The 21549-nt window shown below is 36.1% G+C and overlaps 1 protein-coding gene across 5 annotated transcripts; it reads right to left on the bottom strand.

Moving 5' to 3' along the window:
- Nucleotides 1–875: 875 nt before the first annotated feature.
- Nucleotides 876–3372, bottom strand: LOC149235287 (uncharacterized). Of its 5 annotated transcripts, none has more exons than XM_089461347.1 (2): nt 3124–3372; nt 876–2920 (listed from the first exon to the last, which is right to left on the bottom strand). In XM_089461347.1, the coding sequence occupies exon 2, from the start codon at nt 2851–2853 to the stop codon at nt 1288–1290; it is 1566 nt and encodes a 521-aa protein (XP_089317473.1). In that variant the 5' UTR covers nt 2854–2920; nt 3124–3372; the 3' UTR covers nt 876–1287. The 5 variants fall into 5 exon arrangements, with proteins under 5 accessions (XP_089317473.1, XP_089317474.1, XP_089317471.1 ...); XM_089461348.1 differs by having other exon boundaries at nt 876–2899; nt 3153–3372; XM_089461345.1 differs by having other exon boundaries at nt 877–2957.
- Between the last annotated feature and the right edge of the window lie 18177 nt (nt 3373–21549).

The following is a 21549-nucleotide window of genomic DNA, read 5'->3' as shown; positions in this document are numbered from 1 at the left end:
GTGGAATGAGTTGCCTTCATAATATTTTATGTTATTTTTAGTAGGATGTTGATGGTAATTTGCTAATTCAATTATTTTGAATTAATTGAATTATAAGGTTAAATTATTGTATATATATTTTAATTTTAGATGGTAGGGAAATATAAAATTCTACAAATGAAAATTTTAACTTAAGTAATAAGGTTAAACACGCTTTATAGTAGTAATAATAATAATAATATCTATTTTTAAGGTCACAGCCAAGCAGATATCAAATTGGTGTATGAGACCCCCTTGTTTATGGGACAAGGGACCCACCTCCACAACGATTTGACTGGTAAGTCTACGAAGGAATACATACTCTACCCCCTCTGGTTTTTACCTTGTAACCTCTTAGGAGGAAACACATGCTCTTAACTATTAGACCCACAGAAACTGTATATATATATGATTTTATTTTATATTCTATATTACATAATTATGAAGTCAATCAAATTTAACTTGAATGGTAGAGTTAAATAATTGTATCTTATTCCCAAATTTAAATTAATTTTGAAATATATTAAAGTAACAATATAACACTAACCATTCCCCATACATAAATATTTGATATTTATAATAAAATAAAAAACCCAAAAAAAAATTATTATAATAATTTAAGCATTTAAATTTTGAGAGTTAAAACTGAAAAAAACCACCGCTCAAACCCTTGTCATAAATTTGATTACTTCCCTACCAAAAGATAGTTATTTTCTTTAAATATTCAAATGCCGCCAGAGAATAACACTTGTAATAAATTTCATTCTTCAGCTTCCAAAAAATAGTTATTTTCTTTAAATATTCAAAGGCCGTAAGAGAAAAGTAGCCTTTACATCCATTCCTACACGAACCAATAAATATTCAATGGCCGAAAGAGAAAAGGAGCCATTACATCCATTCCCACAAAAACCGATTCAAAGAGCGCACATGAACCGAAATCAGTATGCCCTTTACGAACTTCAATCATTAAAAGGCAGTGAATTACATGAATTTAATGGAGAACTACAGAGCACATTTGGCTCCTTTTTCATACCAGAGTTAGCATGCTTCAGCATTGATATAATAAAGCTAAAATCTTGCTTGGAAATGAAAGTATACTCTGCATAATTAAATTCATAGTCAGATTGATTCTGAGGAAAAGATGTGTAAACTGAATGAGGGACGCTACCACCCTAACAGTTAGATTCTTCCTGATTTACATTATACACACTTACTAATTACAGACACCTTGCATTTAACACAAACTGGTTTTTAGGTCTCACAATGCACTTACATTAAATAAAATACGATATGTTCCAAAAGACAAAAGAAAAAGGATAAAATAGAGTAGCAAAACCAGATTACCCAATATGCGCTTACGCCTACAGCACAGATTATAAGGAACGTTTCTGAGAGTGGCAGAGCTTCGGTTGCTCCTTCAGGGAACCTCTCCTCTCCAGAAATTGGAGCTTCAGACACTGGCTCTCTCGGTTGGTCAGACACTGGCTCTCTGGGCTCCTCTTCCAAAGGAGTTGATGTTTCTGACTGTTTGTCACGCGGACTGTCCTCTCCAAGCACCGGAATTTCAGCCACAATTTCTGCGACCTTCTCTACTCCAGCTGGCGGAGTTTCAACCAGTGGTTCTGCGGGATTGTCCACTCCAGCAGGTGGACTCACATGAGGAGCTTCCTCCGGAACCTCTTCTTCTGCGCGTTGAAAATCTTCATCCTTTTCTCCCGCCCGCTTGTCGTCCTCAGGAGGCGGAGCTTCGGCCGCCGGTTCCACGAGATTCTCCGCTGCAGTTGGCGGAGTTTCAACTAGTGGTTCTGCGGGCTTCTCCACTCCTGGGGGCTGACTCACTTGAGGAGCTTCTTCCGAAACCTCTTCTTCTGCAGGTTGAAAATCTTCATCCTTTTCTCCAGCCGGCTTGTCGTCCTCAGGAAGCGGAGCTTCTGCCGCCCCTTCCACGAGATTCTCCGCTGCAGTTGGCGGAGTTTCAACTGGTGGTTCTGCGGGCTTCTCAACCCCTGGCGGCTGACTCACTTGAGGAGCTTCTTCCGGCAACTCTTCTTCTGCAGGTATAAAGTCTTCATCCTTTTCTCCCGCCGGCTTGTCGTCCTCAGGAAGCGGAGCTTTGGCCGCCGGTTCCACGAGCTTCTCCACTTCCTCTTGCGGAATTTCAGGCTGCAGTTGTAGGGTTTCTTGCCCTCCGGTCGCTGGATCCTCAAATGGTGCTTCCCGGGGCTTGTTCTCTGCGGGTCCTGGAGATTGAGCGGTATCCGCCTCTCCAACCTGCGGGGCTTCAGCCGGTGGTTCTGTGTGCTTCTCCTTGCCAGGCAACGCAGCTTCAACCGGTGGTTCCGTGTGCTTTTCCTCGCCATGCGACACAGCTTCAGCTGGTGGTTCTGGTGGTTCTGTGGGCTTCTCCTCCCCAGTTGGCTGGATGGATTCTTCGACGTAATGTAGTTTGAGCCCGAGTTCTCCCTTAATCGGATGAAAAATGCTTTTCATCTTCAAAGGAAAGTAGCGCACGCACATGTCAACCATCTCCGGGATCTCGTTGCCTTGGAGCTTAACTCGACCCAAAAAATCACTCCGGCCAGCACCTCCACAGCTCAAATCATTATAGAGTTCCACCTCGAGCTCTTCTTCAGCCATATCATTGAGATCACTGAGAACAAACTCCAGTTTTTCTTTCCAAACTGGATTCAATTCCCTATGTTTAATCCCTGTTTGTCTTCTCTGCCCAGCGAAGTCAACAATAACATAAGGACTGGATGTACCGACTCCATCCTTGGGCGTCAGATCGTGCGCATCCACCACTTCGACGATCAATTTTATGGAAGTTCCGGCCATTACCTTCTTACAAACTCTTCATAGAAATAGCAATAATCTTCACTGCCTAGCCAAATATCAAATTGGCCTGTGAGATTTTTAGTTGTCAAATAAGAGATTCTTGGCTGTGAAATAAAAGAGAAGTGAATTGATGTATGAATTTTTTTTGGTTGTAAAATAAGAAATCTATTTCTGCGTCAAAGACTAAATTATTATATAAACTCTTTCATCATAAAATAAGAGATGCACCTCTACACAACAGCTTAATTATTAAAATTTACAAAAACATACCTATTCTACCTCCACTCCACTCTACTCACTTGAATGCTGTGCCTCTTTGTAAACAAAATCTACCCCTAACCAAACCAGATGAATAAAGCAAAATCCAAAACTAATGGATGTCTATGGCGAGCAAAAACAAATACAACATTTCAACAGAGGGTTTCTTCAATACTGTCTGTCGTTCCATCTGATGCAAACTATATTTATAGTAATAATAACAATCACGGCAAGAAAGTGTTTTCCTTCGTCATTAAGTTGCCTGGCCAAGGATGCAATGGCATCCAACCTTGAAATAGACGGTACAGTATTACAGTTATTCCGAGGATCCGAATCCTTTGTACAGTCGTCTGGTCCAATTAAAATGAATAACCACTTTGAAAGTTTTCTGTATGATTTGTGTGGGTAACAGTCTGTCTGACCTTGCTTTCCCTTACTCATGTGCAAGAGGAATCACGCCCTTGTCTGTTTGCAAAAAGTGGCGTGAGGATTGTATAGTAATTCAATGTAAAATAATCGTGCTGTAGAAGCGAAATTTACCTCTAGTCATATCTTTAACAAAGTCGTGTCCTTTTGAGCATCATTTCTTTTAAGAAATAGCTGTGCAACACCAACATCGACATAGATTTTGATCATTGAGTGCCCCATGTTATGCTTTTTTTTTCACATTCTACTTTCCCCTTTATAAAAATACTAATACAATACTCTTACTTTAGATTTCCCTTTATAAAAATATTAATAAATTAATCTTAATTTAGGTTTATGCTTTTCTTGACATTCTACTTTTAATAGAAATCTTAGTTATGAAGTGAAACAACAATTTGTATTTGGTTGATTGGTAAGAATTTGGATTTTTTTAAGGATCTCGAGTGGTTGGAAGAATTACAATTCAACTATCCTTAGTTCCATTTAAAGAATATTTTATGCCAATGTCTCTTTTTTTGTTATGTAAAGGTGGCTATTGTGGTGTGAAGTTATTTTCTATGTAAAATCGGATGGATTTATTTTAAAGTTTTATAAGGCTCATTTATATTTTATCGTTGGTGGCTTTTATCTCTCTCTTTATGGTTTTTATTAATATTTATTTGCTAAAGTTTTCTCTCGTAGCCTATTACATTGCTCATACTGTTTATAAAATTGTTGCATTATTTTCCATGTAAAATCGGATGGATTTATTTTAAAGTTTTATAAGGTTCATTTATATTTTATCGTTGGTGGCGTTTATCTCTCTTTTTAGGGTTTTTATTAATATTTATTTGCTAAAGTTTTCTCTCGTAGCCTATTACATTGGTCATACTGTTTATAAAATTGTGGAAAAGTTTATGGAATTGTGAATCAAATCAAAATCAAAGCACATCATTTGATGGCAACACAGATGATTTTTTCAATGGAGATTTATCTATAATGCCATGGTTGTTGCATGGGACGGTATGGAATAGGTAAAGGAGACTAGGAAATATGTTACGATTTTCAAAATTATTCTTGGAAAATTTTTTGATCATATTAATTGGTTTTGTAATTCTAATAATATGATTTATTTGGTTTTTTTTTTCAATTTTTAAATGGCAAGTATATTTTTTAATAATGTTTTAAAGTTTATTTTTTTCCACATGTGCTTGTCTAAAATTAATCCACATCCATTTTCTTATGTAGAGATGTCTTCTATCCCCTCATTTATATGTCTTTTTATGTAGGGATATCCTTTTGCCTTTCATTTATATGTCTTGAGTACAAAATCTATAGATTATTTGTTTAAGGATGATCTGGATACGATCATTATATTTTCTTTTCATCGATCACAATGCTTTCAAAGGGTAAAAAGATGAGGAATCAGCTCATGGCAATACTAGTTTGGAAAATTATGTTTTAAAAGCTTCTAGGAGCATTTTGAGGCATCAAACAATTTTTTTGGCGGTAACAAATTTCTCTCTAGCGCCACACATTTTTTTCATATTCTACACACAAAGACCTTTACAACAACGCAAAAACCACATCCGTCGGAATCTGTATGCAAAAGTTATGCCACATAGAGTTTGACCTTTTTGTTTTCACCACCATAATTCGAGAGGATGCCACGTCAGCCCCATTTATTCATGGAAAAATGGATAGCCACATGATTATGATGAACAATACTGTAGAAGAGCTCATATTGTAACTATGTTTAAGAGTTGAGATAGTCAAACCTAATGACTAGTAGGCTATCGAGCTATGTTATAACTGGGCCACTATGAGGAAACGGTGTTCCATATTTTTGGGAAAATCTATTGCATAGATGAGAGGGATCAGAGATCAAAGAAATAAAGAGGATTTGTTCACTATAGTAGCCCAAATGCTAACAACAAGACTTCTTTGTACTCACAACCATTTTTTATTTAGAGAAAGAGAGCAAAGTGACCTCACCTTTCAATTGGGTTTTCTCTTGAAAGGGTTCCCTAGGTCATATCTTGTGTCATATCATGGTTTGTGAGTCCTTATTTCACTACTTTCTATTTACTACTTAATTTTAATGTGCATGCATAGACAATCAATAGTAATCTACAAATCCATAAATCTAAAGAAAATAAAACCCTAATAGTGTAGATTTTGGATTTTTAAATATACATTTACTAAATATGTTATGAAAAATATCCAATGGAATATCCACAATAGTTTATGGATCTAAGGATACCCATATTTATGATTATATTAATGGATTTCCTCTCCCAAATGTTTCAAGGTTTCCTAATGAGTACTTAGGAGATGACTTTCTTTGTAGCAGAAAAAACCAGTAAGCAAGGAAGTAATAGTGTGTAGATTGTGTTGTGTAAGCAGGTAGATGTATTATTGACAAAATATAAATGGTAATTACAATAATTCCTGGCAGTGTGCCTATATAGGCATGGACTAGCCACAAAGCGTAGTGGTCACACCTTTTGACTTTTTCCCTTTCATAATTGATGGGCCATTGTTAGGCCCCTATACTACTAGTGTAACCCCCTATTGTTGTTAGTATAACCCACTTATTATATTTATGTACCCATGTAGTGCCCATATTGTTACTATTGTGCCACATAGAAGCCCACTATTGTTATTATGGTGCCCTTACATTATTATTGTTATGTCGGCTCTGATTATGTTATAACCCCTTAGACTCCTATATATAGAAAGGAGGTATTTTCATTTGTATCATCCAAGAATTGTTCATTTATGTAATGTAAAGGAGGTTGCCCCCTCGAAGAGGCTGAATTCTAAGGCGTGGATCTCTGTTTTCTATCTTTTTGTGAGCTGGTTTCATAACATTTGGTATCAGAGCTTTGGATTCTACGGTTTCGCTACTCCAAATAGGTCATCGTGGAATTTTCACTATAACATTTTTTCTGTGATGTTTCAGAAGTCGCAAGAAAAACCCATTTGAGAAGAAATAGCGTTGAACCTTGGGTTCGAATTTCAGAGCTTTTCGAGCGATAGTTTCGGAGATATGATCTGATGAAGTTGGTCTTTTTGGAGACTCCTGAATTACACTCAAAATAAGTGAGCTGGGGAAAATCGTCATAACATTCTTTCTGAGCATCGGATTGAAATTTCGTAAGAAGGTACAAAAAGAGGACGAACTGTAGCTTTTTTTTATATATTTTTCAGAGTCAAAGGTTGAAACAGTGACACGTGGCACTTCATACAAGTTCACTCTACTGAACTAGTCTATAATCAAGTCACTGTGGGAGATTTCGCATAACTCTTCCTTGGAGAATCCAATTTGGGTCAGACTCACGGTATTGGAAAGACGACACAGAGGGCTACTGCAAGTCACAAATTCAGAACTATGTGATTGAAAAGTACAAAGTTACAGTCGTTTCAAGGTCAAGCTCCTAAAATCAAGAAAAGCAAGATGAGGAAGTTTTATGGCAAGGATCCGGTAAATTGGATACTTCAAATGGAGCAATATTTTGATCTACATGGTGTACAACTATTACAAAAAGTATGTATTTCATCTTCATATTTAGAACCAGATCAATTTTTATGGTATGAAGGGCTTTGTTCTCGTAAAAAACTTGTTACGTGGTCAATTTTCATGGAGGAAATGATAGCACATTATGAGGATACAAAGAGCAACACCTTCTTTAGAGAAACACCACAACAATTGGAAAGAGTAAAAGGGCTTTGTGACATAATGGAAAGAAAAATTATGGAAACCAGGAAGCATACCCCTCACAACTATAAAGATGGAAGTGTTGTTTCTCCCAGCCTTCCACAACCTACAAGGATTACACCACAATAATTGGAAGAAAAAGGAGAAAAGGGGCTTTGTTACAATTGTGATAGAAAATGCACTAAAGGTCATAGGTGTGCTGAGAAGAAATTATTTTACATAGAATATGAAGAGGAGGAAGAAAAGGATCAAGAAACATCAAAAGAAGAGGATATACGCCAGGACACCACCCCAGAGAAAGAAGAAATGAATCAGACCATATCTTGTGAAACATTGGAAAGAATTACCACTCCTCAAACTCTCAAGATAGAAGGACATATCAAGAAGAAAAAGGTGCAAGTAGTGAAAGATCACATCGAGAAAGAAGAAATGAATCCAACCATATCGTGTAATTCAATGGACGAAATTACCACTCCTCAAACTATCAAGATAGAAGGACACATCAAGAAGAAAAATGTTCAAGAAGTGAAAGATCACATCGAGCATCAAGAAATGAATCCGACCATATCTTGTAAAGGATGGGAAGAAATTACCACTCCTCAAAAGATAGAAGGACATATCAAGAAGAAAAAGGTTCAAGCAGAGAAAGATCACATCGAGCATCAACATCAAGTTCTCCATCTTTTAAAGGATAATCCTGCTTCGGTGCAAAATCAAACGAAACAACAGGTAGATCAACATCGTAGTGAAAAATGTTTTGATGTAGGTGATTGGGTATTTTTACTGCTACATCTCAAGCAAGCTATTTATGAGAAGGAAATGTTGGCAATATTACATGCACTTAAAAAATGGCGACCTTACCGAATGAGAATACTCTTCAAGGATGAGGATGTGGAAGCATTGTTTTTTGCTATTTATATTATCCAAACAAATTGGATAAACGAAGCAAGGGATGAATGGAAGAAGGACGAAGAAGTATGGCCACTTATTCAAAAGTTGCAAAAGATCCCAATTCAAGCAATATTGTCAGAAATTGAAGAGGGAGGAAAAATCATATTGGAACCTGGAGTAGTCACAGAAACAAGAACCCGACAGCTACAAAATCGATCAATTTCAGAGTATTTCATCAAGTGGAAGAACTTACCCATTGAATATTCCACATGGGAGGACAAGAATTTTATACAGAAGCATCAAGAACTACTCAAGCGTTGAGGACAACGCTTTTTGAAGGAGAGGGGCATGTTAGACCCCTATACTACTAGTGTAACCCCCTATTGTTGTTAGTCTAACCCACTTATTATATTGATGTACCCATGTAGTGCCCATATTGTTACTATTGTGTCACATAGAAACCCACTATTGTTATTATTGTGCCCTTACATTATTATTGTTATGTCGGCTCTGATTATGTTATAACCCCTTAGACTCCTATATATAGAAAGAAGGTCTTTTCATTTGTATCATCCAAGAATTTTTCATTTATGTAATGTAAAGGAGGTTGCCCCCTCGAAGAGGCTGAATTCTAAGGCGTGGATCTCTCTTTTCTATCTTTTTGTGAGCTGGTTTCATAACAGCCATTAATTAATTTAATTATTTGATTTATTATTAATATTAATATTATTAATTTATTTATTAATTAATGTTTTTAATCATTTTTTTATTCATAACATTAACATCCACTTTAGAGATGCTTTGTCCTCAAAGCATAATAATAATTGTTTTCTCTAGTTGAACATGTTGCTACGGAATGCCATCTTTTCTTTGACCTATTTGTGCATGGTGAAGTCCTCATGTGTATTTGTACCTTCCTTGAAGCTGGAAGTGTTAACACCATATAATTTATAAGGTCATTCTTGCTAGTTAAACTCCATGAATTGTTCTTCAAGGTTTGTAGTATAGCTTTGTAATTGTATCAACATTATTCCCCTATAACAATATCAATTTATTCGAGTGGTCAGGAAAATAGATCTATTTGAAGCTCTAGCTTTGGATTGAAATCTTATGGCATTCTCCTATCTCTTTGAAATTTTTCCCAGTAACGATAGACATGGTCAGGTCCTTGATTGGGCATATACAAAGATTAAGTTGTTTAGAAAAATCAATGTTTATACAATTGCGAGTACTTCGAGAATCTACAAGTATATGGAAATGTATGTCTCTTATGATTTGTTTAAGCTTTAGATTTTTAGGGCATACTCTCCTTGTCATGTTTGTTGTTGGAGTAGTAGCATTGATGTTCTTTCATCTTGGACACTGGTTTTTCTACATCCGAAGGTTTGGTGGAACATATTTTGCAATGACTTCTTGCTTTTGACCTTTTGAAGAATTTCTCTCTTCACCATGATTTTGTTAGGCACATGAGCTTGCAGCTAATGATGGTTTCCCAAGATCTGAATCTTAATTGTGTGTGAAAATTATTTCTTCGATGGATTCTTGTACTTCAACTTGCCTTCCATCTATTGTTTTATAGTAGTGTAAGGAGATGTCTTCACATTTATGTCCTCACGTTCATTTTTCTCAGTACCTATGACAACTATTTTTCTTTGTTATCCTTTTCTCTAACTCATTACTTGAAGTGTCTGACTCTTTCTCAACTTCATAGGCATACAATTTGTTATTAATCCATATGTGTCCTAGCATCCATTTGTCTCCACAATACCTACATTTTTTTGACTCATTTTTACCTGAGTATTGTTGTTGGTCTTCGTCTTCCTTGAATAATGACATTTTGAACTTATATTTTTCTTCAATAAGCTTTATTACATGTCTATCTTCTTTGATAGTTTGAGTTTTATATAATTTCAATGTACATGAATATACTCTTTATGTCCAATTTTGTACATTTTAAGAAGTTTTTCATTAGTAAATCCTCTTTGTTTTTTCTTGATATGAACAAGTTTTTCATAGACATCATCTTCTTCTTCGTCATATGATATTCTGAGCAAGGTATCCATGAAAGTATTTCAATGAAAGGAACGGGTGTCACATTTTCCATACCACTATAGGAACCAATCATATGCCTCTGCTACCAAATTGTTCAAGGTAGTCATGATCTTTTCTCATTCACCTATTTGAGGGTTTGCTTCAAAAATAGCTTCCATTTTATTAACCCAAATAATGGTGTCTTTATGGTCTTTTCCATCATATTTTGGAATCTCCTTTTTAGTTCACTGATAGCCTTTTTATGGTAATTTTGTATAGTACTGGCTACCTAGGAAGTGTGTTTGCGACATTTGGGGAATTTCATGATTTGCGGGATCTTTACTATCTAGATTCTTGGGACATTGTGTTGGTTCCTCAGTAATTAAAGATTAACAAAAAGTGAATTAACCCTTTCTATTAATTGATCCATCCTTTCTTCTTGTTATGTAACCTTATGGGGCCGATTCACACTTGTCTTCATCTGTCAATTTTAAGAAGGGTTGCCAATGATAATCATAATCCCTTTCTCTTGGTTCTCCTTTCCTTGCAACATTTTCTCAATGTTATCTATCTTTCTATATCACCTTCTAATTCCTCTTGAGCTTTGATTATCTCATTTTGTCCTTCTTCTAATTTTGTCTACGTAATTTCGACATTGTGAAGGTGATGCCATAGTTTATCAAGCTCTTCATGGTATATACTAATGTTGGTTTTGTCATTATTCCCCAATTTGTTATTATTTTTCTTCGCAGAACCATTTTTTTCTTTTAACTAAATGCCTTTTTATTTTAACTAAATAAATTATTTTATTTTAATTATATATTTTATTTTGAAATTAAATATTATTATTATTATTATTATTATTAAATTAATTATATAATTTATGAACTATATAGTTATAATTATATAATTATTAAACTTTGTCAATTATATGCTAACTATAATGGTATGGCCTAATGGATGTCAATAGCGAAGATACAATACAATTGATCGTGATGGTCTAGTAGGCAGAATAAGGTGAACGACAATGAGGGATAGGCAATGGTGGATGGTTGAAAATTGGTGTGATACAGAGGAACGGTCGAGTGGCGAGGTATAGTTAATAGGGAGTCGATGATGGACAAGGAGCATGGTTGGCTTGGTTTGGTTCTAGTACAATGCAGCAGAATGTAAGGCTGGGGGTCGACGTTTTAGGAAGAATATAGGTGGAGGCAGAGTGATCGGGAGATGGGGGTGGTCGGGAAGGAGACTGTAGCAGACAGGGCTACAAACAACGAATCGGTGAAAGTGTAGGAAAATGGTGGTTGTGGACAAGGTGTGGGTTTGGGACAAGTGATAGATGGGTGAAACATAAAAGGTGGAGCAATGTAGCAGAAGGAGTGGTTGAATTGATATGAAAGCAAGAGGATCATAAGCTCTTGTATCACTATAGCAAGAGAAAACTAGTGCACAAGGATGTAACTGTGTGTAGAGCGTGTTGTGTAAGTAAGTAGTTGTATTATTGTTAAAATATGAATGGTGATTACAATCCTTCGTGGTTGTGTGCCTATATAGGTATTTTCTGGCCACAGAGTTGAGTGGTCACACCTTCCGACATTTTCCATTTTATAACTAATGTGTCAATAATTAATTTAATTATTTAATTTGTTGTTAATATTATTTATTAATTAATGTTTTTAATGATTCTTTTATTCATAACATTCTTCCTTGCATTAGAGTTGATAAAACCTACATTGGTTGAGAACTTGCTTCTCTAGTTACAATTTTCTCTACAATAGGTACCATTTCAATGCTCTTAATTTTATTATTTAAAATTTTGATAACATTCCAAAATTGATCCATGTTTCTTGTTCTTATATTAATATTAGCGTTACTGCATGATCATCAATTTCCATGTGGAAATTGTACTTACAAAACTTGCAAAGCTTCATATATAGCATCATAAAGACTTTCCATTTGTAGGCTAGTTGATTATTGTTGGCCATAATCTGCAATCATCTTATGGTTATTATGTACCACCTTAGTTTCCTAATAGGTATAAGTTTCAACAATGCGCAAAGATTTTGAGAGCTTATATGTGGTCCAAGTATGGTGGAGATAAAGGTTTTTCTTTGGTGACCCAGATTGAATAATTATATTATTTTTCATCCATCTTGATGTGTTTAGACTAGAAAAGTTGAAGGAATCAACTCAAAATCCCATTTTTACTAGTGAGACCCAATTTGGCAAATTAGGGTTTAGAACCTTTTGGGAGCATTTTTGAGGCATCATATGGTTTTTTTTGGGGTAAAAAATTGTCACTTTATTTTTGTGCCCTTTTCTCCAATTCTACATAGATAAATTTCCAATGGCACAAGAATTTCCTCAATTAGAGTTGGTATGAAAAAGTTATGCCACTACAATGTTGAACTTCCTGTTTTGTCCACCATAATTCAAGAGAATGCTACATCAGCCCCCTTACTCAAGGCAAAGGAGTTAGAAACATGATCATCATGAAGAGTTAATTTCGTAACTCCAACTAGGAGTTGAAGGAGTCAAACCTAACTTCTAGTAGGCTATCGAGTTGTGTTAAAACTAGGCCACTAGGAGGAAAAGGGGTTTCATTCTTTTCGAGTGAATTTTTTTTGTAGATGTATATAGTAGCCAAGAGGGATAGGGAGATAGCACAAAGATGTTTTTTTCTCAATAGTATCACATTGTCCACATGCCCTACTTCTTTGTACTTGTGACCATTTTCTATTTAGAAAAAGAAAGAAAGTGACTCATCTTCTTGTTGGGTTTTCTCTCAAAAGGGATTCCTATGCTATATATTGTGTCAAATTGTGGTTTCTGAGTTTTCATTTCACTATTATATATTTTTTGCATAATTAAAATTTGTAGGCATACATAATAAACATTAATTTATAATTCTAGAAAACTGCAGATTTTAGATATTTAGGTATAATTTATCAGACCTATTGTAGCCAACTCTCCAGTGGAACATCTAGAACAACTTATGGATTGCTCTGTTCCAGGGGATTTACACTATTCCCAAGGACAAGGGGAGTCTTAGAATAGGGGCTTCACTGGGGGGAGAAATACCATACCATGTTCATTCATATTGGGGGATATATATTAACGAAAAAATGACATAATATATTGAGCATATAATAGGCATTGGGTGCAGGCTTTGTGCATATTTTGGACACATTTTCCCCCCCATCCTCGACCATTTCACCTCTAAACCTATGGAATTTATATCATAATTACATTTTTCCCCGTTATAAGGATCCATTTTTGTTCTGACATATTATTTATCCATTTTTCTTAAATATGAATGAGGTGATATCTTTTCGATGACTAACCGAGGCAATTATGGAAAAAAAGTTCTATGGCTTTGTTTCTTTTAGGTGATGCTCCAAATTCTACCGTTAAAGGATGAATGGTGTAATTTACAAAGGGGTTTTTGATTACTTTGTGTTACATCGTGAGTTGTTGTTACACCTCAAGCATTGTTGATACACCTTGAATTGTTGTTACATCGTGGGACGTTGACTACATCGCAACCGTCTAGGACCATGGGTACTATTCCACATGACAACTGTCATAAAGATTATATTATCTATTTACGGCTAAGGAGTCAAGAAAGTTGTGATTTTGAGAAATGAGGTAACAAAAATAGGCCTTGTATTTAGAACATGTTGTAATGATTTCTATTTTCTCTCGATATTGATCACCATGAGAATTGATAGATTCTCATGACTGATCTGTTTCTTATTTTGGACACACAAATCTTATAAAGGAGAGTTAATTCCATGTAAAGAGGACAAACAATGTTTTTATTTTTCTCTTGTAACTCATAAGCATTTTAATACAAAGAACAACATTTCTAATGTTTTCTTTTCACACGTGGTGTTGAAACTTTACTAATTCGCATCTCACCCGTGCACCATACTAGGGAGGAAAAGAGGAGGGATTTCACTAGAAGCAGTAGCATAGTTCTAGATTAATTATTGTTCCTTTCTGTAAATGTGAAATTATTTCTGTCATCGTGTAATTTGCAGAATGGGTTTATTTATGTTTCCATATTTATGATATGCTGTCACACAGGACTGGTTTGAACATAATATTCGGTCAGTCAGTTTAGTTACTGTTGTGGTGTGTGACGTGCCCTTTTCCTTAGTAAGATGAAGTGTGGTTTCATTTTTGTAGAATGTTTTTGATTTCTGCATGAGTGTTACTTTTTGCAATTAAATTCAGGGACATTTATTATATATTTTATTTTTACTATTGGTTGAAGTGTATTGGCACAGACAAAGCATAATCCTTTGAAATAAACAGAGCTACCCTGGGTTGAAAATTAATGGTTGTGAATTAGTCATATTAACAGTGATTAAATTGTCTCAAAATTTGGGTGTCGTTGCCGAGGAAGGCCATTGACAATGCAATCATCCAAGTGTGTTTTGTTAACAAAGTGTTTCTAGTGCACAGGTGTTGGGTCGTAAGACGAGAGGTAAGAACCTGTGCATCACTCTAATATACGTGGGTGGGCTCACCCTTGTGGTCACTAGGACACTTAGGTTGTGTGAATTCATTGATTCTTTATATGTGCTCTTACCTTTACAGGTGTTGGGCGGTAAGTTGAGAGGTAAGAACCTGTGCATCTCTCTAATACACTTGAGTGGGCTCATCACTGTATAAGCTGAGACACTTAGGGCTTCAATAAATACTCATAGGGCCCATGTGTAAAGTGTAGGAATAGTAGAAATCCCAAAATACAACCACTCTAATAAATCATAGGAAAAATGGGTAATAAAAGAAATAAGAAGAGCACAAATTTGGGGTGGAAAGCATTTATTCATGAGCTAATCTCAAAAGTAGAAAAAGAACAGTCAAATTAAAGAATAGTCAAATTCTCAGAGGTGCACAAGGAAAATAGGGCCATAAAAAGTTGTTACTCCCATAATAAGAACAGAAAAATCTGGTTCCTTTGTCTCAAGGCATATCATCCTGAAACTAATGTAACCACTCCCAAAACTAATTATCCAAATTAGGAGCAACATTGAAAGGCTAGTGATCAGGACCTTAGGGATGACGGTTAAGGGGAACCCAGTGGGGAACACCAGGAGCCTGAGACAAAAAATCATTCATTGACTTATCAATATCCCAATTATAACATAGTGAAACAACCAGCCCTGAAGCAGCCTAAGCTATCAATTAAAAAATATTCACCCACAAGGTAGTCACCACAACAATCAGAAGAAGACTTGTCACAATAGGAATCAGGAGGATCAACAATGGGGGACAACAATGACAACAACACTAAAACATATGCCACCATCACCGCCTTTGATTTTCCAATAGGGGATATCAAAGGCGAGGCTCCCATGAAAAACATTCCTTTGTCATCTCTTCCATATTTTCAAGGGATGATTGTAGAAGACCCTGACACCTTCTTGTTTGAATTTGATGTCTTGTGTAGGATCTATGATTATGTTTCAGATGCTCAGAAGCTGAAATTATTCCCTGCTACTCTAAAAGGAGCAACATTGAGATGGTTCATGGGATTAGGCTCTGCTACCATTTGGATGTGGAGCGACATGAAAGAGACATTTCTATCTAAGTATCAGGATTATTGCAAAACCAAGGATTTGAGGGAAGAAATATTCAGGATGACACAAAAGGAGGAAGAAATATTGGAGGACTATGTGGAGTGATTCCATTACAATTTGCACAGATCTAAACACGGTGACTTAGATCAAGAAATCTTGAAGACCATATTCATAAGGGGAATGAGAGATGATTGCCTGGATACCCTAAATTTATTAGGGAAGGGGAACATATCTCAAGGACCATTTCCTGAGATAGTAAAGCTTTGTTTGAGATGCTCTATAGGATCATTGAAGGGGACAAGCATGATATGATATGCCTCTGCCCAGATACAAAAAGATGCAAATGGTGGTGTGACCAGGGTGAAAATAAAAAACTTATTCGAGAATATTAAAATTGATGTTCTCAGTACCCTGTCTGATCAAATAATGAAGAAAGTACAAGATGAGGTTGATGTAGCGTTAACCGTGTTCTGCCTGATATGCAAGGGTAAGCATCCTCGGAAGTAATGTAGGGTAAATAGCATCATCCAGTGTAACATCTGTGATCTAGAGCATTCCACGGGTCATTGCCCAGAGATTCCCAGATTGAAAGCCTTGCTTAAGGAATCAAGCAAGGAGGTTCAGTCTTCCTACCTCATTGGATCTAGGAAACCATGGAAATCACGACCCCCGGGTATGCCTCAAGACTTCTCTTCTTTCAATCCATGGAATAATACACATAATGTTCAGCAATTTCCATGGCAGTACTCCGCCCCTCCTTCGACACAATATCCTTCACAATGGAATGAGTGGTCTCCCTTATCACCTTTCCAATTCCCTCCATCGCAGCCATATCCTTGGACTTATAATTGGAGAGGAAATTACATTTGATCAGTTCCTCGTGCAATACTAGTACAACAATAGTTGCAGCTACCACCTCTTCAAACACTTGTTTCTACACCTTCTCTACGACCCCAATTACTTGTGCAACCTAATGCTAACCCAAATAGTAAGGCAACCCAGAACATTGAACCTTAAGCTACCTTTCAAACTTAATGTATCACACCTATCAGGTATAACGAAATCTATCTTCAATTAGGGAAAGTGGTTAACCCAAAAATCTCCCTTGTTATCACTAAAGAAGAATGTGAGTCACCCAGGGAGGTTCTACATATGTTGAAGCTATTGTGACAGATGTAACAACTGACTCGGAGGGGACTGTTGCACCTGTAACAGCCAGTTCGAGTAAAGTTGATACACCTATAATAGTCGATTTGACTATAACAACTAAAGTCACTCCATATCCTCGAAGGCTAGCAGAAATTGGTATGACTTCACACATGGAATCAGATTTTGTCAAGGAGTTGAGAAACTTACACATATGGATTCCTCTACTACAGGCTATCAAATATGTTCCTGTTTATGAAAAACCAGTAAGGATTATGTGTGTTAAGAAACTTAGAAGGAATCCTAAGGACCCTGCTACTATTCATATGATGCGAAAGTTGTCCTAGTTGATGATTGATCAACCCATTTTAATCAAATACAATGATTGAGGGAATCCCATTACCAATACATTAATTGATTTAATGGCAGTCATTAATGTAACGATGAAATAACTCTTCATCACCTAGGGTTAACACAGATTAAGACACACACCTATAGTATTGGAATTACTAGATAGGTCCATTGTCAAAAGCAAGGGGATGATAGAAAATGTAGTGATTATAGTATATTCTTCATGATATCCTGTTGACTTCCTTATTTTACAAACTAAATCAAACCTGGGGGGAATCCTTTAATATTAGGAAGGTCATGGCTGGCCACTGTAGATGCATTCATAGGACGCAAGTCTGGGTCTATGATGATTTCTAATTGCCAAGCCACCAAGAATCTTAGCCATTATCCCCTAGAAAAACCAGATAAGGATTCGGTAAATTCCTTGTGGGATGAATTTCAACCCGAGTCAGATCACTCACAACCATTTCTCACCCTCGAGAAGGCATAATACTTTAAGAATGAAACAAAAGATGATATCATAAGTTGTTTTATTAGTAATTCACTTTTTGTTACTTCCATTGAAGACTCGTGGGAGGAGAATGTTGTAGAATATTTGTGCCTTGAACATATGAAGACTGCTACAATTACTAACAACAGTCCTCTTGAAATAGAACCAGGTAGATATCTTAATGTCAATCCAAATTTGACTACTGAAAAGAACATATTGTTGTTACAGTTGTTATAGAAATACAAAAGGGTGTTTGCATGGGATTATACAGATATGAAGGGTATCCATCCCAGCCTATGCACTCAATGCATCTATTTGAAGGACGGTTGCAATCCAGTGAGATAACTGCAGCAATGCTTGAACCCTGCATTGAAGGAGGTAGTAAAAAGAAGAATTGGAGAAACTCTTGAATGCCAATTTCATTTATCCCATTTCTGACAGTGAGTGGTTGTCTTCACTTTTCATTGTCCCCAAAAATAATGGCAAGTGGAAGGTCTGGGTGGATTATATAGAACTTGACAAAGGCACTCAAAAGGACCATTTACCCTTGCCATTTATAGACCAGGTCCTCGATACCCTGTCCAGAAATATTTTTTTCTCATTTCTAGATGGGTTTAGTGGGTACAACCAAATACAGATTGCCCTGGAAGACCAAGATAAGATGACCTTTACCTGCCCTTGGGGAACTTTCACATACACTATTATTCCTTTTGGACTCTATAAAGTGTGAGCAACTTTCCAAAGGGAAATACTGGGAATTTTCTCATATTTGTTGAATGACTATCTAGATATTTTCATGGATGAATTCACATCCTATGGGGACGCCTTCGAAACAACATTAGTTAATTTGGAAAAAGTATTAGAATGATGTGTGCAGACTAATGGTCCTTTGAGTACAGGGAAATGTCACATGATGATGAACAAAGGGATCATGCTGGGACATCTCATTTGAACTGACGGGATTAAAGTGGACCCTGCTAAGATAGATGTAATCTTGAAAATCCAAATCCCCAAGACATAGAAAGAGGTACGTAGTTTCTTGCATCATGCAGGGTACTATGGGAGGTTTATAGAATTTTTTTTCAAAGATTTCATCTCCTTTATGTTCTTTACTTATGAAAGATGCAAAGTTTATATGGAAAAGGAAATGCAAGCAAGCCATTGTGAAATTAAAAGACTGTGTATCAATAGCTCCTGTTTTGTGGGATCCGAACCTGAATATGTCATTCCATATAGCTATGGACACATCTAATACTGTTGTGGGAGATGTTTTGGGCCAGCTGGAGGACAAGAAACCATATTTCATTTATTATATAAGTAAAACATGACTCCGACTGAACTCAATTACACAGTGACTGAAAAGGAATTCATTGCAGTAGTGCATGCGATCAATAAATTTCGGCACTACATCACAGGATATCAAGTGTTTGTACACACTCACCACTATGCCATTCATTTTTTGATGAACAAACCAGTCACTAATGGTAGGATTACATGACGCTTATTGTTGTTATAGGAATTTGATATCACTATCCTAGATAAACCTGGGAAATATAATGTGGTAGCTGATTTTCTTTCTAGGTTGAATGTTGGTAGTGAAAGCATGCCTATTGAAGATTCTTTTCCAGTTGAAAATATATTTTCTATTTCAGTTCACTCACTATGGTATGTAGACATACCTAATTATCTTACTGCAAGAAAAATTCCCCAACACATATCCTACAAGGAAAAGAGAAGTATCATTCAGCAAAGTTCTAGATACTCATGGATAGAAGGAAATCTCTATCACATGGGGCCAGACCATGAGATCAGAATATGTGTAAGGGAGGATGAAATTTTTTATATCCTTCGAGCTTTTCATGAGGAACCTTATGGAGGACACTTTGTAGATAAGAAAATAGGATACAAGGTGCTCTTAACACGATACTATTGGCCCACAATATTCCAAGATGCTAAGAAATTTGTGAAGGGATGTGACAACTGCCAGAGAATGGGTCAACCTCTCCAATCAGATGAGATGTCGTTGCGACATCAAATAGTTTTATAACCATTTGAGAAATGGGTCATATATTTTGTAGGACCAATTAACCTGTCATCATAGCATAAATCCTACATTCTGGTTTGCACCGACTATGTCATGAAATGGGTTGACGTGAAAGCATTAACCAAAGCTACAAAGCGTGCTATTTCAGACTTCTTGTTTGAATATATTTTTGTCCTATTTGGAGTACCCAGATAAATAGTGATGGATGGAGGACCCCAGTTTACATCTCATTTGATTCAGAACCTGGTTGAAAAATACAAAATCCACCATAGAATCACTTCGCCTTATCATCTGTAAGAAAATTGCCAAGTGGAAAGCACCAAAAAGGTTATTGAGGGCATTCTTACCAAGATTGTAGCTAGCCATTGAGGAAATTGAGCTAATAAAATTTTAGAAGTGTTGTAGGCATACTAGACTACGTGGAGGAATACTACAGGGTTCTCACCATATGAATTAGTGTATGGTAAAAATCCTTTGTTTCCTACAGAATTTGAAATTAAGACATTAAGAACGGTGCTACAAGTAAATTTAGATTTGGCAGCAACACAAAAACAACAGTTGAATCAACTTAGTAAAGTAGACGTGAAATGGTTAGCTACCATTCAGGAAACAAATATTGTCCAACAGCAAAGAGCTAAGTGGCATGAAAAATTCATTAAAAGGAAGAATTTTTCAAAAGTGAGATTGGGCTCTATTATATGATTCAAGGTTTAAGGATTTTAAAAGGAAGCTCTGCACCAGATGGCTAGGTCCTTATGAAGTTGACACAGTATTTGACAATGGGGCTGTAAATTTAGTAACCATTGACAGTGCTATGACAGCATTGTTTGCTAATGGGCATCATCTTCAGCTATATCAAAAACCTTGCTACAAAGGAATCATTCATCAACATTGTCAAGGATTCTGACCTTCAGATTACGAAGGCAAGGGATAATTCCCATGTGCTTCCAATTTCTTATTTCTTTTTAATAAGTGTAACAACTGAAGACCAGTTTCTATTGGCAGCTGTTACACCCAACAATAAAAAAAATGTTACAAAATCATATAAATAAAAATATGATTGTGAAAACCTCTTCTGGGGTGCAAAAAGACCGATTGTGACAGCTGAAAACCACTATGTGGCACTTGCTGCACATTTATTTTTCCTCTATGACAACATTATGTAAATCATGCATCTTTTATTTTTATGTTGTTACAAGTTCTATTAGAATATGTTTGTAAATACGTTTTGTAAGTATTTTAAATAATCATGTAAATAAGAAACGACTGTAGAAATAACATGGAAACTGGGTCTATTGTTACATGTGTAACAACTGTCAATCTGTAAGCAGTCATAATAGCGAAATCGTCACGCATGATATAGAAAAGAGAGAGTATTCATCAGTGCTATGTTGTAGGAGAAATTCATACAACTGGCACATCATCGTTGGAGTCAATTACATTACTGATCCTTGTCACCAGTCCTTTATTACAACATCACATCAGGTACATCATACAAAGGTCTATCACTTTTTCCTTCTATTTAAAAATCATGGCAATTAATATGGTATCTCTTTGATGTCTGAGGATGGACGTCACATTAAACTCGATGGAGAGGGCGAGTCATTTTGTAATCTATGATATTGAATTTAAAAAGCAAGTAATCATTATTAAAACTTTGTCATCATTATCCCTTTATTTCAATCATGTGAGGAATTAAAATTCATTTAACACTAGATCTCCATGATCTTGACCAATAATGAAAGCATACCATGTGCAGTATGATCCT

Source organism: Pinus tabuliformis, chromosome 8 (assembly GCF_031772625.1).
Source record: "Pinus tabuliformis cultivar Carrire ecotype Pingquan chromosome 8, CPIR1, whole genome shotgun sequence".
Classification (NCBI taxonomy): domain Eukaryota; kingdom Viridiplantae; phylum Streptophyta; class Pinopsida; order Pinales; family Pinaceae; genus Pinus; species Pinus tabuliformis.
This window is presented reverse-complemented; position numbering and strand designations above follow the sequence as displayed.

Bases quoted from the DNA above. Each gene is read 5' to 3' on its own strand.
- LOC149235287 (XM_089461347.1), bottom strand. From the start codon at position 2,853: ATGGCCGGAACTTCCATAAAATTGATCGTCGAAGTGGTGGATGCGCAC.